Source organism: Pseudonaja textilis, chromosome 15 (genome assembly GCF_049901715.1).
Source record: "Pseudonaja textilis isolate UNSWEBS1 chromosome 15, rPseTex1.2, whole genome shotgun sequence".
Lineage (NCBI taxonomy): Eukaryota > Metazoa > Chordata > Lepidosauria > Squamata > Elapidae > Pseudonaja > Pseudonaja textilis.
The window spans coordinates 4,173,296-4,190,170 of record NC_142004.1 but is presented as its reverse complement, the minus strand read 5'-3'; the positions used below and the strand labels follow the sequence as shown (position 1 = coordinate 4,190,170).

General features: G+C 43.9%; 1 protein-coding gene across 1 annotated transcript; it reads left to right on the top strand.

Annotated features, from left to right (window-relative positions):
- The first annotated feature begins 4,039 nt into the window (after positions 1-4,039).
- Positions 4,040-15,456, top strand: SDS (serine dehydratase). Its single transcript, XM_026718683.2, has 8 exons — positions 4,040-4,545; positions 6,694-6,854; positions 7,760-7,799; positions 8,630-8,769; positions 9,765-9,856; positions 12,802-13,029; positions 13,525-13,649; positions 15,120-15,456. Exons 2-8 carry the CDS (start codon positions 6,702-6,704, stop codon positions 15,437-15,439), a joined length of 1,098 nt encoding a protein of 365 aa, XP_026574468.1. The 5' UTR covers positions 4,040-4,545; positions 6,694-6,701; the 3' UTR covers positions 15,440-15,456.
- The last annotated feature ends 1,419 nt before the right edge of the window (positions 15,457-16,875 follow it).

The following is a 16,875-nucleotide window of genomic DNA, read 5'->3' as shown; positions in this document are numbered from 1 at the left end:
GTGCCAAGGATGACGCCTCTGTGTGTGTGTGTGTGTGTGTGTGTGTGCATTTGTGGTGTGCTGTGGTGTGTGAAAGGGAGGAAGGGCTTGCGAAAGGCCCTCGCCTTCCCGATGCCTTTGAGGCCTGCCAAGGTCTTTTAATCTTCGGTTGATAAGACACGTTGCCTTCTCAAGGATTTGCAGAGGAAGCAGTGAATTTTAACATTCTTCTTTTATTTTCTCTCTTTGGTGGTAATAATTTCTTTTTTCCCAAAAAGAAAAGAGGAGAGAGGGAGACGGAAGGACGTCACGAGCCAAGAGCTGTCTAGTCTTAGGAAGAGAAGGACTAGGGGAGATGTGATGGTGGTCTTCCGATATTTCAATCCATCCATCAATCAGAAGGGAGCAGAATAGAATGAAAGGGACCTTGGAGATCTTCTAGTCCAACCCCCTACTTAGGGGAGAAACCCTACACCATTCCAGACAAATGGTTCTCCAATCTCTTCTTAAGAGCCTCCAGTGATGTTAATACAGTGGAGAAAGTCCAGAAATATTTCACAAGAAGAGTTCTCCACTCCTCTACTTGTTGCAGAATACCTTATGCCACCAGACTTGAAATTCTAGACCTAGAACATCTAGAACTACGCCACCTTCAGTCCTTCAATGCCCCACTCCCCATGGTGCAGGAGGCCGACTAGGCCACGCCCACCATGACCACGCCCACCCAGCCACCAGGCACAGAACCCTTTGCTACAATTTTTGAAGCCCCCCCCCGCCCCCGTTGAGAATGCAATCCTACCTCGTGGCAGATATTTCTCTCCTCAAAGAGCAAAGAAAACATGTCTGCTGTGAACTCCACATAGGCATCAGGAAGGGTATCCAGCCAGTAAATGCTCAGCTCCATCCCGTCACCCCGATTTTACCCCAAATTAAGGGATTGCAGGGTCACAAAAGGGAGTTTTTAATGTACAAATAGACATGCGTGTGAGAATAAGTGTGTGTAGATAATGTGCATACCGAGATGCGCAATTCAGCACAACCTACTTGTGAATGAAGGGACGATTCTACCTCCAGCCTGCTTATATATTGCTCCTTTCTTAGCTGTCTTTATCTAAGCAATATAAATAAATTGTTTGTTTTATTGTGTTGATATTGCAATTTTTAGCTTGTTGTAAGTCACCCGGTCGCCTGAGGGCAAGACGAGTGGCATAGAAATGTAATAAATAAATAGAAGTCTATTTGCTTTGAAGACGTCATCAAATCACCCTGAATCCAGATGTTCTATAACATTTTTTTGCCCACACTTAGAATTTAGGATCAACATTCAGGAAGCATCTGCTCTCAAAAATCCCACATGATTATGGAAATCTTTGGGAGAAATGATTTACCTCTTTTTTTAAAAGATTTTTGCTAGAATAGTTAAGATTCTGTCCTGGTAACCTGAACAAGAAATCTAGATTTGGCCTTTTCGGGTGGATATGTCAGCTGAGGACTTTGTAGCTTTCTTATCTTTTCACCACTTGCCCGTTGCTCTGTTGTTGTAGCATCTGTTGTGGATGTCACAATTGTTAGAACCTGACCCTTCACCTGTTCCTAGTCAGAGGGAAGAAAAATTCTGGAATTCCTTTGCAATCGTGAGAATCTGACACAGGGAAGATTTCTGGAGTTGTGTCAACCATGTTCTTGGAGGTTCTTTAGGCACCTGTGAAGGTCTTCCTGCCCCCTTAGATCTCTGTTGGGGGCACAGTCCCTCCTATGGAATCCAACCTAATGTGGATTGGCTAAAAGGTGGGTAGTTCCAGCTAACGTGATTGGTTCTCTCCACTTCCTCTATCCAGCATAGGAAAAACCAGGAAGTCCAGGCAGTTTAAACCAAATATAAAGGTTTAGTGCAAGCGCTCGCTTCGCTACAAGAATCTGAACTACTAACAGTCAAAGCAAATTGGCGCTAGAAAAAAATCAAGGGAATTCAAGGAGGGCTGGGCTTAGATTTCTTGTGGGCACACAGAGACTCCAGACTGATGATACATTTGACCCCTCCTTCGGGCTCAGCTTGGTCATTTCTCACAAAAACTTCCCGATATTTTTTTTCCTCCCATTTAAAAGTAGCAGTCTAAACTACAGGCAGTCCTCGGTCATCAAGTGAGACATTTGTTAAGTGAGCTTTGTCCCATTTTACGACCTTCCTTGCCGCGGTGGTTAAGTCAATTAAATTAGTAACATGGCTATGGCTGTTCAGTGAATCTGGCTTCCCCGTTGACCATCGGGGAAGCTGAAGAACAATTTTGCCCCAAAAGGTTGTAAAATCAGGCATGGTTAGCAACAGAAATTCCAGTCCCAATTGTGTTCATAACTCGGAAGACTACCCATAATTAACATGCTTAAAAGGGGAAGGCGTTCCAATGCACGAAGCAAGCCTTATGAACCCTGCACACACCCACACCCACACAAATAAATAAATAAAAAGGAACTTGCTGCTAAAATGAAATTTGCAAGAATGTATGTCAACAAGACTGCTGCTAGATTGCGGCATCCGTACAAACTCCAGCTTGGAGAGAATCAATACTTTATAATAAGTTTCCAGGCTGCCTGGCAGGGGAAATATGTTTTGAGTACTATATGGGAATAGAAGCAAAGCTCCAGCAAAGAGAAACCAATTAAATTTCCAACAATGGAGTGAAATAATAACAGGCAAAATGAGATGAATTTGCAAAATGCCTCGCTCGGAACGATTAGTAAAAAGGGAGTGAAATAATCAGAACACAACCAATTTGTAGGATGCAAATGATGGTTGCATTTGAAGATTCCTGGATTTTCCAATCTGGGGAGTTGGAAAAATCCCATGCTTGGCCCCAGAGATAAGGAGTAAGTCGTGGTGTAGCCACTGGAGCTTCTATTTTTGAGACAGCATCCAAATCGCACCCAAGAAGTTCATCTTTAAAAGTTGGCCACCTGATGTCCTTCAGATGGTTTTTTTCTACTACAATCCCCTCCTCAAGAAACCACTTGCATTTATGGGATTTGGAGTCCAAGCTAAAACATTATTTGTATGAATAGAATAGAATAGAATAGAATAGAATAGAATAGAATAGAATAGAATAGAATAGAATAGAATAGAATAGAATAGAATAGAATACAATACAATACAATACAATACAATACAAAAACAATACCAATACAATACAATATAATACAATACAATACTTTATTGGCCAAATGTGATTGGGCACACAAGGACTTTGTCTTTGGTGCAAATGCTCTCAGTGTACATAAAAGAAAAGATCCATTCATCAAGAGTCAAGAATCATCAGGTACAACACTTAATGATAGTCATAGGGTACAATAAGCAATCAAAGCATACTAGGAAACAGTCAATATAAATAGTAAGGATACAAGCGACAAAGTTACAGTCATACAGTCACAAGTGAGAGGGGATGGGTGATCAGGAGTGATGAGAAGATTAATAATAATAGTAGTGCAACTTTGTAAATAGTTGGGAGAATTATTTGTTTAGCAGAGTGATGGCATTTGGGAAAAAAACTGTCCTTGTGTCTAGTTGTTCTGGTGTGCGGTCTTCTATGGTTAATTAATTAATGTTGAGTTTCTTTCTTACGCTTTCCTGTTTTCTTGGACCGAATTCACATTTTGCTAACGGTCTCTGTATATACCTTCTCCAAACTCAAGCCTGTGCTCTTTTGCAGCCCATGATGGATAGATACCCAGTTACGCTAACCCTGGCTAGCAATTCCTCCTTGTTAAAATCCGTGCTTGTCCTCTCAGCCACTTCCAGTCTTACATTTCCTACAGAGCTACAACTTTCTTATTTTCTTCCGTGTCCAAGTTGTTCTTTTTTTTTTCTTTTTTCTTTCAAAAGTCGACGGACGAAGGAACTTTTTAGACAAAACAAAAAAAAGGCAGAGGGGTTGACCTGGAAAAGAGTGGGTGGGTACGGCAGGGGAAAGCTGACTGCTCTAATACGGTTTGTTTAGCCTGTCGATTTGCTGGACAGGACGGGAGGTTTTTGGGCTGGCTCTCTATTCCAGATCGAGTCACCCATCCTGGTTTGAGCCGGTTTCGGTCAGCCTGAAGGGTCCTTTTGTCCTTTTAGCCCACTCCCCTGCCTGCCAGCCCCCCTCCCTCCCTCCCTCCACCAACCAACCAATGAGGCCATCTCCCCTTTTGGAATTGAAATGGCAGAAGTGGGCTGTAAGCCCCCCCTTCATCCCTGGACTCTCATACTTTCTGCTCTTTTTTTCCCCCTCTCCAGCTGGAATTTCAGGTTGGACCGGACAAAGGAGGGATGTCATCGGAGATCAAGGGGGTAGTCTTGGGGGGTGCCTTCATTGGCCCCCAAGCCAAGACCCTCAGCTTATAAAGTGGGAGAGAAGGACTCATTGTTCTCCAAAGACACGGTTGAAGTTCAAGATCGAAGCTGCCTGAGAGGAGAAGACTGCCGCGAAAAGGAACAGCATTGGCTTCCATCCCTTGAAGACCACCGAGACCATCTCACCACCCGTGTCACTTTGGGCAACCCATTTCCCACAGCCTTCCCTGGGCCTGCCTGGGGTAAGTATATCCTTGTTTCTCAGCCGCTTCCTTCTGAGTCGCTTAAATAACTCTGAATGAGCCCACACCCTTTCAGCTTCTGGATTCGCAGCCGATGAGAAAAGACTCAGACCAGACCCTGATTAAGAAGGAAAGGTTTTTAAATAAGGGGCCTGAAGCATTTTTCTTCTTCTTCCTCCCTGTTCTCTTCGTGTAATTCCTTGGTTTAAGGGGCAAAGGGGGAATGGTAGAGATGATAGGAGAGAGAGAGAGAGAGAGAGAGAGAGAGAGAAAGAGAGAGAGAGAGAGAGAGAGAGAGAGAGAGAGATGATAAGTAGATAGATGGATGGTAGATGATAGATAGATGATATATAATAGATAGGTAGGTAGGTATAGAGATAGACAGAAAGACAAACAGACAGACAGATAGATAGATAGATAGATATAGATGATAGATAGATGATAGTTAGAGAGAGAGATGATAAAGCGATAGATACGTAGATAGATGATAGATAGATAGATAGATAGATAGATAGACCGAAAGATAGACAGACAGACAGACAGATAGATAGATATAGATGATAGATGATAGAGAGAGAGATGATAAAGCGATAGATACGTAGATAGATGATAGAGATAGATAGATAGATAGATAGATAGATAGATAGATAGATAGATAGATAGATGATAGTTAGAGAGATGATAAAGCGATAGATACGTAGATGAAAGAGAGAGAGAGAGATGATAGAGATAAAGATAGATGATAGATAGGTGATGGCTAGATAGATAAAGAGAGACAGAGAGATAGACAGACAGGAGGAAAAAATGGACAGAGCGAGAAGCGGATAGATAGGAGAGAGATTATAGAAAGAGAGAGAGAGACAGAGAGACAGACAGACAGACAGGAGGAAAATGTAGACATAGAGAGGGGCGCAGATAGATAGAGGATAGATTATAGATGAGACAGAGAGGCAGACAGACAGACACACACACACACACATGGATTCTTTCGATTCTTACCCTTGTTAGAGAGAAAATAGCTTCAACATTGGATAAAGACATGGTACCATTCCTGATAAGATAACCAAATAGAAGCAGGGAAACTGACATGCAGGGAACAGCTGAAATTGCACGGATTAACTTTTGAAGGAAAAAAAGCTTTAAAAATCCCATTGATTCCCTCCTCAGCGGAAACAATAAGCCTTCCCTGCTTGCTCACGCCTGAACAGCTGAAGGGTTGAATTTCAGCCAGAAGTGGAGAAGACAGCATCCATTGACATAAGCACTCCCCTAGCTAGTTTGTGAAGTTTGTGGGGGTTTTTTATAGGGAAGGCCTTTTACACATCAGGGCTGCAAAGATCCAGATAGCCCCTAGGGGGCAGACTTCAAAAAATACACCCAGAAAATGCTAGCTCTTTTTTGCCATCTTGTGGACATGCCAATGTTTGCAGTTCAGATGTGTAGACTTAACACAGGGGAGATTCCAGAAAACTGGAGGAAAGTTTCGTGGTAACTTAAAAACCTCATTGAGAGCCAGGATGGGGCAGTGATTAAGGTACCAGGCTACAAACCAGGAGATCGTGAGTTCTAATCTCTCCTTAGGCACAAAGCCAGCAGGGTGAACTTCAGCCAAGCTTTCTCCCAAGCCCTAGGAAGGAAGGAAGCACTTTTGACTCAAAGGCACACACACACAAATAAATGTATAAACCCAACGCCTCATTAATTTAATATGGCTATATTTACATTTTGTAAGAAGGGCAGCTTTATAAATATGATGACTGACAGACTGACTGAATGGAGGGAAGGAGGAATGAAAGAAGGAAGGAAGGAAGGAAGGAAGGAAGGTAGGTAGGTATTGGAATTTATTGCTGGAATGCATTTTTATGCAACAAATACAGCAGTATTTACCCAGTAGATGGCAGCATTTACAAGTTTGGATCTATAGTATTTATTCTACGTTCTTTTGTTCTAAGACAGTAGAATTTCCTGTTTCGATAATATAGTTGAGCAGTAAAGCACATGGTGACTGTACTCTTTGTGTGGTGCTTTATATAAACAGAATTTCTAACAAAGTAAGGGAGGGAGGGAGGACACAGTATGATTATTTATTTATTTGGCAAATTTGTATAAGTCCAATCTTTCTGGATCTCACCATCTTTATTTTCTCAGTCTTCTAGATGGCTCCTACTGATCACCTCCATGTCACTACACCACTGAGAGAAAGCATCCCTCTCTCTAAGTTGGCAGGCACCAAGGTCTATCTCAAACTGGAGTGCTCCCAGCCCGCAGCTTCTTTTAAGATACGGGGCATTGGGAATTTCTGCAAAACGGTATGGATTGGGGAGAGTCTATGAGTGGGACATGAAAAGGAGTTGTCAAATTTACATCTGACACTGCTTGAAGCAAAGGCTGTGCCTAGGAAGAACCAAGTTCAGCGAATGAGTTGACATTTTAATTTTTTTTTAAAAAAAAGAGAATTATGGAGTCCTTGAGACAGACGGTAGAATGCAGACCATCTCGTTAGTCCAATTCCTGCTCAGTCCAGGGTCTGATAGAACATCTGTGATAGATGATGATCCATCCTTTGTTTGAAGCCCTCTAATATGGGGGTAATGAAATAACCATTGTTGTCATGCAGTGGCCTAGAGTTGGAGCTTTCGCTTCACACATTCAAGAGGCTGTGAGTTCGATCCTAGGTAGAGGCAGATATTCTCTCTCTGGGCATGATGAAAATATATCTGCTGAATATAACTCCCCATTGGTGACAGGAAGTAATCACTCAGCTCCATTCAGTTGCCCAGATTCCACTCTGCATGGGGTCATTAAAATATGACAACGATGAATGAAATAACCAGTGTTGTAAGTGTTAGAAGCCTAAGGGGGGAAAATCCCCCTAATACATAATATAGGGCAAAACTCACTTGACAGATATCTCACTTAGCAACAGAAATTTTGAGCTTAGTTGTGGTCCTAAGTTAAGGACAACCTGTACATTCCGATCACGTATGCATAAATGTATTCGGTCATAACTTGGGGATGTTGATGAATGAAAATAGCTGTCAGTCCCAACTAACACGATCCAAATATTCAGCTGTATTTGAAGAATCCCTGTTCTTCCTATTTTTGTGACCACCTTAAGGGATGTCAATTGAGAAATGTTGAACTTCAATCAGTTGAAGTTCTCTTGTGCGGTGAAGAAGGTCAACTTCTCATGCTTCTGTTTTTGCTTCCACAGTGGGTGGAACGGGGGTGCAAGCATTTCGTCACTTCCTCAGGTAAATGGATACCCGTGGCAGCCTTCCGACAAATATGGGTGTTGCTTGGGTCAGCATCTGTGTGAGAAAGAGGGACCAACCAGGGATGGAGGCTATGAGGTGGTCTCAGTCTACAGTGATGTACTGTAGCAATAACATGACTGGGCTATGAAAGTCGAGGTTTATATTGTTTCTCCATTTTCAGCAAACTTTCCATAAGTCCTTATGAAAAGTATGGAAGGCGACCACCACCGTAGCAATAGCACCTAGACTCATATACTTCAGTGCTATACAGCCTTCTCTGAGCGGTTTACAGAATCAGCATATCGCCCCCAACAATTTTAGGTCTTCATTTTACCCACCTCAGAAGGATGGGAGGCTGAGTCAACCTTGAGCCGGTCAGGATCGAATTGCTGGCAATGGGCAGAATTAGCCCGCAATTCTTCGTTCTAACCACTGTGCCACCATAGCTCTTAATAGCAATAGCACTTAAGACTTATATACCACTTCACAGTGTTTTCCAGCCCTCTCTACATGGTTTACAGAGTCAGCATATTGCATCCAACAATTTGGGGGCCTCATTGACCAGCCTTGGAAGAATGAAAGGCTGAGTCAACCTTGAGCCAGGTGGGATTCGAACGGCCAAACTGCAGGCAGCAGGCAGTCAGCAGAAGTAGCCTGCAGTACTGCATTCTAACCACTGCACTATCCATGGCTCTTCTAATGCATGAAATGGGTTATTTAGGTTATTGCCTGCTAAGGGAAGGGTGCGAAGGCTCAGCTTTCCAGCTGACATCCGGTGTTCGAGACCCAGTGCCGTACTTTACATGTCAAACCACCTTCCTTTTCAGCTGGGAATGCTGGCCTTGCGGTGGCCTACTCTGCCCGAATGTTGGGGATCCCAGCCACCATCTATGTCCCCTCCTGTACCCCAGCTTTCACTATTGAGCGACTGAAGGAAGAAGGCAGCTCAGTGTATGTTGAAGGAGAGGTAGGTGTGGAGACAGTGGGCTGAGGAACAAACTTCTGAAGATCTGCTATTATGACTTAACAACTACAATTGGAATGCAGAAATTCCATCACTAAGCCAGGTGGTGTCAACTTGTAAAGCATTCCTATGCCTTTTTCCGAGTTGCCATAAGCAGGAGAGGGGAGAAAACCTGAAGGAGCAGTACGGCAATTAAAAACCAGAAGTACATTCCACGCTTATCTTACAAAGATTGTAGCCTAGGCTACTGGATCTTCTGCCTGCGAAAATCCTTCATTGGAGAATGTGACTGATGACGCACAGCCCTTGAATGTGCTCAGTTGGAGAATGTGATTTATGACACACCCAGCAGGGAGAGGGGGAAAGGGTCACCGGTGATCGCACATTACGTGTGGCAGAGTTGGCTTCATATGGGAAAAGTGCTGACATGTTGCTCCTAATAAATCCTTTGGATTCTTTTGAAGTTTGGCTGAGGCTCATGATTTAATTGGGGCAATCATGGGAACCCTGACAGGCAGGTTGCTAAATGAACTAATTTTATAAGCTTTTTTGCCAGGGCGGTTAAGCGATCACACACTTGGTTGCCATGATAAAAAATGATGTGGAGACTCTAGAAAGAGTGCAGAGAAGAACAGCAAAGATGATTAGGGGACTGGAGGATAAAACATACGAAGAACAGATGCAGGAGCTGGGACTTATCTAACGAAGAATAAGGACGGGGTGACATGATAGCAGGGTTCCAATATTTGACAGAGATGAGGGGCTCAACTTATTCTCCAAAGCCCCTGAAGGCAGGGGGAAAAACAAAGGATGGAAACTAATCAAGGAGAGAACCAAGCTAGAACTAAGGAGGAATTTCCTGACAGTGAGAACAATTGATCAGTGGAACAACTTACCTACAGTCTATTGTCGTTCTTCAAGGTTGCAGATAGTGGTTGAGATTTCTTGGTTTTGTTTTCTTATTGTCTTGATCTAACAAAGGGACTTCATCTCCCCAGATATTAGCAGACAGCACAAAAGCAGCTATAGAGTTGGTGAAGAACAATCCTGAGTGGGTTTATGTGCCTCCATTTGATGATCCCTTGATTTGGTAAGTATTCCTAAAAGAGCAAGGGTGGGATTCTACCAGTTCGCACCTATTCGCTAGAACCGGTTGTTAATATTCCAAGCAGTTCGAAGAACCGGTTGTTAGAAGAAATTATGGGCCTAATCCTGTAAGGAAGGCAGGAAGGAAACATTCTGGTGTTGCTTACAGAAACTGCCTCTCCATTAACCCTTATTACATTCTTGGCAGGACTAGACTTCCTGTCTCAGGAACTTCTCTGGAGTTTTTTTCCCCTCTTTTGCTGGTACTTTGCTTGTGTGGAGTGACCATTCAAAGTTACAATGGCACTGAAAAAAGTGACTTATGACCGTTTTTCACTCTTACGACTGTCGCAGCATCCCCACAGTCATGAGAGGCCAGGAGAGGAGATGCGTGCTTCGATGTGAGTGATATTGAGTTGGCCACGCCCAGCCAATAACATGACCACTAAGCCACGCCCACCAACTAAGCCACACCCACAGAACCGGTTGTTAAAAAATTTGAATCCCACCCCTGTAAAAGAGGTCTCTAAAAAATACATATCTTCCTCCTCCTCCTTTTCTTCTTCCTTCTTTTCCTTTCTCTTCTTCCAGCCTTCTCCTTTTTCTTCCTCCTTCCTCCTTCTCTTTCCTCCTCCCTTCCTCCTCCTCCTCTTCTTCTCCTTCCTCCTTCTCTTTCCTCCTTCCTTCCTCCACCTCCTCCCTTCTCTTCTTCCTCCTTCTTTTCTTTTCCCCTTCCTTATTCCACCCTCTCCTTCCTCATCCCCTCCTCTTCTCCTTCTCCTCCTTCTCCTTCCTCCTCCTCTTCTTCTTCCTCTTCCTTCTCCTTTTTCTCCTCCTCCTCCTCCTCCTCCTCCATTAAATTTATAGCCTCATCTTTTCTACAAGAGCTGAAGATTTCATTCTATCCCTTAATTTTATCCATCCACCCCTACACTCGATCTTAGCTGACAAGACCAAGAAGAAACTCCTTATCCAGATGCTGCAGTTATCTCTCTTGGCTTCAGGGGAGGACTTTCATTCCTTTACCTCCCACTGCATAAAGAACTGATTAATTATGTTATAGCCAAAAGAGGGGAAAAAAGGGGTTATGGCCTTTATGAAAAGATCTGCCCCAGGCATCCATGGCAAATTAATAGGAATGACATCAAACAAGTTCTATTTTTTTTAATATATCTAGGAATTATTTTTCATACCTGTAGCACATGGAAAATCCAACTAAGGTCTATTTTAAAGAGTGCCCAAAGGAACATAAGAGCCATCCATTCTTACCTGCTTTTATGCTGGGATGGAAATTACATCCTGAAGGCACTGAAAAGTTCGGAGGCCAAAATCATCCATCAATTCTGGTCTGAAGCCCAGATCCGTCCGTACAGTGTTTGTTAGAAATCTTTGGAGGACATTCGATTGAAATTTCTCAGAACCAATTTATGGTCCTTCTTTGGCTATATATCAAACATCTTTCCACATTTGGTTTCCGGGGCTGTTCTGAATCAAAGTCCAAGTACATCTCTACCCCTTAGTTGAGTTTGAGCCGCTGAGTTTCAAGGAAGGTTGTGCTAAACAAAGCAGTCCTTGACTTAGGACAGCAATTGGGACCTGTGAATGACCGCAGTTGTCAAGGGCAGGGGTGGGATTCAAATTTCTGAACCGATTCTGTGGGTGTGGCCTAAATTGTGGGTGTGGCTTGGTGGTCATGTGATTGGTAGAGTGTGGCTTGTATGTAAATATTATAGATATGTAAATATTGATTTTTTTTAATTAAAAAAGAGCAACTTTTACCCAAAATCAGGCAAAGAAGGCAGGCTCACAGCAGGCTGAGTTGCTCACAGAATCACAGATTCATTCAAGAGATCTACCTTTCTGCAATCTGCCACCTGAGTCTGCACTGAAAAATAGAAGCTTCAGTCCTAAGGAAGGTTCAGCTCTGCTTTTATTTATTTTTTTAAATTTATTTTATTTTGTCAAGCGATTATTAGATAACAAGTATAAGTATAAACATGGTTATGAATACATGAAATGGACACATATAAGAAAAATAAAAAGAGACAACAGGACAGGGATGGTAGGCACGTTGGTGCGCTTATGCACGTCTCCGACAGGCCTCTTAGGAAAGGGGTGAGGTCAATAGTAGACAGTCTAAGGTGAAAGTTTTTGGGGTTTGGGGAAGAAACCACAGAGTCAGGTAGAGTATTCCAGACATTGACCACTCTGTTGCTGAAGTCCTATTTCCTGCCATCAAGTTTGGCGCAGTTTACCTTGAGTTTGTCTCTATTGTGTGCTCTTGTATTGTTATGGTTGAAGCTGAAATATTCATTGACAGGTAGGACATTGCAATGTATGATTTTATATACTATATTTAGATTGAACCGAAGGCGGTGTAGTTCTAGGTTTTCTAGGTCTAAAATTTCAAGTCTGGTGGCATAAGGTATTCTGCAACGAGTAGAGGAGTGGAGAACTCTTCTTGTGAAATATTTCTGGACTTTCTCCACTGTGCTAATATCAGATACGTAATGCGGGTTCCAGACTGATGAGCTGTATTCAAGTATTGGTCTAGCAAACGTTTTGTATGCTCTAGTCAGTAGTGTGATATTACCAGAGAAAAAGCTACGCAGGATTTCCTGCTTTCTAGCTAATCTAAATCTCCCAGCACAGCAGAACAGCTGATGGTCTGGAGGGGGGGATGGGGGGACAAGGAAAAATAGTACTTTGTTTGACGGCAGGCACACCAGGTAAGGATTGAGTGGGCGGGGAGGGGAGGGGAGGGCCCAGCCAGGGACATGGTTTGCTGGATCTATCATCCTTCAGGGCTCTGAGAAGAGTCGGAACGGACGTATTGACCAACGGTCAGTCTCATTTTCTGACCCCCAGTTCCTCTCTCTCTCATCTCCTGCCTTCTCAGTTCTTTGCGTAAAGGCCGTTTGGCTCACCCCGTCCTTCTCTCCCTTCCAGGGAAGGTCACATGTCTCTGGTGAGGGAGATAAAAGACCAGATGGCCTCCAAACCTGGAGCCATTGCCCTCTCTGTTGGAGGAGGGGGCATGCTCTGTGGAGTGATTCAAGGCCTACGAGAAGTGGGCTGGGATGATGTGCCGGTGGTTGCCTTGGAAACCAAAGGAGCTCAGAGCCTGAACGCTTCCTTGGCAGCTGGGAAGCTGGTGACACTTCCTCAAATTACCAGGTGAGTCTTGAGACGGAGACCTCTGCTGCCCAGGATAAGCAGCCCATGCTGAGAAGAGCTAGGAGTTGGATGGGACCGTTTCTTCTCTAATTCACCATGGCTGCATTCCTACCACCAACTGGACGATGGTCGAACTCCTTTTCTGGTCTGCACACGACGTTGCTGAGACCATGGGAAGCCACAGCCCAATACATCACAGTTGGGTTGGGTATCAAGGATGAAACCCCTTTGAATTTGATAATTATGGCCTCTGTCATAAAGGGTTGTAGGAGCTCATTAGGGTTTAATCGATAAATTAAATTAAACTATGGTTCGGTGCACCACTTATCTTGAGTAGGGTGGAGTATCAAGGATGAGCTCCCCGCCCCTTTGAACCTGATAAAGATGGCCTCTGTCGTAAAAGGGTTGTAGGAGCTCATTGGGGTTTCCTCAGTAAGACCTGGTTAATGAAACTATGGCTTGGTGCAGGCACTACACTGCTTATCTTCCTTTCAGTGTTGCTACGACTCTGGGGGTCAGTGTTGTGGCAGCAGAGACTTTGAAGCTGGCTCAGGAGCACCCGACTTTATCGGTGGTGGTGACGGATCAAGAAGCGGTGGAAGCGGTTGAAAAGTTTGTGGGTACGTGGTATGGCTCCTGGCACAGCCAACCTATCTTGTTGTATCCCTGTCGTCGTTTCTACCTCTACCTCCATTTCCACCTTGATTTAAAGCTCTGCTTCTTCTTCTACTTCCACCTCTAGATCTTTATCTTCTTTATTTCCATCTTCATCTCCACTTCCACCTCCATGTCCACTTCCTATCTTTATCTTATCTTTCCCTCCGTCTCCGTCTCCAACTCCGTTTTCATCTCCAACTATTTTTTATCTTTATGATCCTTCTCTTCGTGCCTAAATCTCCGCTTCCATCTCCACATCTCTTTTATCTTTGCCTCTACCTTCTCCTTCCCTTTCACCTCCATCTCCAACTCCTCCAAATCCGATGTTAAGAGTCAAAAGGTATCCCTAAAGTTCATCGCACTCTGAGCCATAGTGGCACAATAGTTAGAATGCAGCATTGCAGGCTAACTCACTGCTCACTGTCAGGAGTTCGATCCTGACCGGCTCAAGGTTGACTCAGCCTTCCATCCTTCTGAGGACCCAGATTGTCGGGGGCAAGAGCCTGACTCTGTAAACTGCTTAGAGAGGGCTGTAAAAACACTGTGAAGCGGTATATAAATCTAAGTGCTGTTGCTATTGTTAAAAGTTACCTTTCTTCAAAATGCCAGCTGAGTGGATACTCCGTTCCAGCATAGACACATTTTCTTATTTTTTGGTGACTCTCCTTTAAGCTTTAATCTTGTTGTCACTTGCTCTAACCCTCTTCTGGCTATTCTTGTCCTGCCCTCTGCTGCTATCGGGATAGAAATGTGGGAAAAAAATTAAGGAAAAAGAAGAAAAGAAAAGAAAAACAAATATGAAGAAAGCTTGAAGGAATTGGGTGTGTCTAGTTTAATGAAAAGAAGGATTAGGAAGGACACGATATCAGTTTTCCAATATCTGAGGGGCTGCCCCAAAGAAGAGGGAGTCAAGCTATTCTCCAAAGCACCTGAAGGCTGGGCAAAAAAACAATGGATGGAAACTAACCAAGGAGAGACACTACCTGGAATTAAGGAGAAACTTCTGAACAGTGAGGACAATTAACCAGTGGAACAGCTTGACACCAGAAGCTGTGGGTGCTCTATCCCTGGAGGTTTTCAAGAAGAGGCTGGACAACCAATTGTCTGAAATGGTATAGGGTTTCCTGCTTGAAAAGGTGGTTGAACTAGAAGACCTGCAAGGTCCCTTCCAGCTCTATTCTGAAATCTATAGAAAGCCAAGTTTTTAGTTCGATAAGACTGCAGTACACTAGAGCTGAGCTACCATATAAAAGACCACTAGATGGCAGCAAGGAGTACCATAAATTTATTCTTCTTGGCCATCTAGTGGCCAGCCAATTTAAGGGTCCTAGATTTACAAATGATGCTGAACTCATGGGCATCAGTTTCGTCTTCTCTGCGCGGCATTCAGTGGGTTTAATGCCATTAAATGCCATTTTTCCCACCATTCACAGATGACGAGAAGATCCTCGTGGAGCCTGCTTGTGGGGCTGCCTTGGCCATTGTCTACAGTGGAAAGGTCCAGAAGCTACAAGCAGAAGGCAAGCTGACACCCCAGCTGGACTCTCTCGTGGTGATCGTGTGTGGAGGCAACAATATCACACTGGCCCAGTTAAAGCATCTCAAGGCCCAGCTGGGCCTCTCAAAAGACGAGGAGCAGTGGGATGATGACGTGGAAGAGAGCCACATTGCGATGGCCATGTGGTCTTCACGAAACAAAGGCGGCCATTTTCGGGCTTCGTTCCAGACCCACCATCAACCCTACGCTTATTAAAACTCCATTGCTTCATACCGTCTTCCTTCCTTCCTTCCTTCCTTCCTTCCTTCCTTCCTTCCTTCGTTCCTTGGCCTCTATCTTACACAAAGGTGTGTGCCACAGGAACACACTGAGGGAAACGACGGTCTGGGGGGGCTGTCTTCTCCCTTAAAACTTTAGTTGGATCCCCAGTCAAGAGGGAGCCAGCCCTAGGTCATTGTCAGAAGATGCTTAGTCTTCCACCATGGAGTAGGGTTGAAGCCCAATGTGGTGACCACGTAGAATGTTCTTCTGGCTTTGGAGACCACCCCTTAAAGACCTGCTACTCATTCCTCCTGGACAGGAAGGAAGTCAAGAACTTCCCGTTCCAGTTGGATCCAACCTCTATAGCCATTTCCTCCCGGGGAACTTTTGCAGATCGGACAGTTTGGACAACCAGGAAGGTTCCAGAGTGACGGAAATATTATACAGGTCGTCCTCCACTTATGACCGGTCACTTCATACCCATCGGAAGTTTCCATGGACTTCCCCTGGGTTACTTACGACCCAGATTTGAAGTTCTGACGGCCGTTCCTGCCCTCTCCTTGAAGTCACATGACCTCACTTTGGGTGTTCAGCACCAGGTCCATATTTACAGTCGTTCGTAACATCCCAAGGTCATGTGGCCACGATGGGTTGTGCCAAAAACTGGCAGCTACCTCCGGTTTTCATCAAAATGGGCCCACAGCCAATGATTGGTTCGCTTAATTACCACCACAGTGTTCGTTTAATGACCACCGCAACAAAGATCACACAATATGAACCTTCGTATGTCCGGTGTCCTGAACTGAAATGGTCCTGATTTATAATCCTAACGGGCACGTTCCTTTTTACGGTTGTAATTTGAGGACGATCTGTAGGTATACAAGGGAATCGTCTTGCCTGTGGCCTGAGGGAAAATAAAGGGTGAAACTTGCCTTTGAAAAATCCATTTCTCTTCCCTGAGAACAAAATTGATGATTTAAATAGACTATCAGTTGTCCAGCTTTAGTAATTTAGTAATTCATATTTTACTTCGATAGCCAAGAGTCCCTCAGCCCTCCTTCCTTCCTTCATTGGACCTGTCCTTCCTTCCCCACTACACAATAGTGTGTATTTCTCCCCCACAAAGGACTTCTCCTGGTGCGAACAATTAAAAAAAAGAAAGCCCTGGTAATTTAAAAAAAAATGGCAATGTCTTCTTTCTCTTTCTTTTCCTGTCACTCTTTTAAAAGCAATAAAAATACATGAATAAATGCATAAAAATAAATGAACGAGTGAATGAATGAAAAACCCTATACACACACACACACATATATACATATATGTATATACACACACACACAGTAGATCCTAAAGACAGTCAAGCTAACCCTATTTGCTGAGGCTTATGCACACATACAAATGCAGAGAGAGAGAGAGAGAGAGAGAGAGAG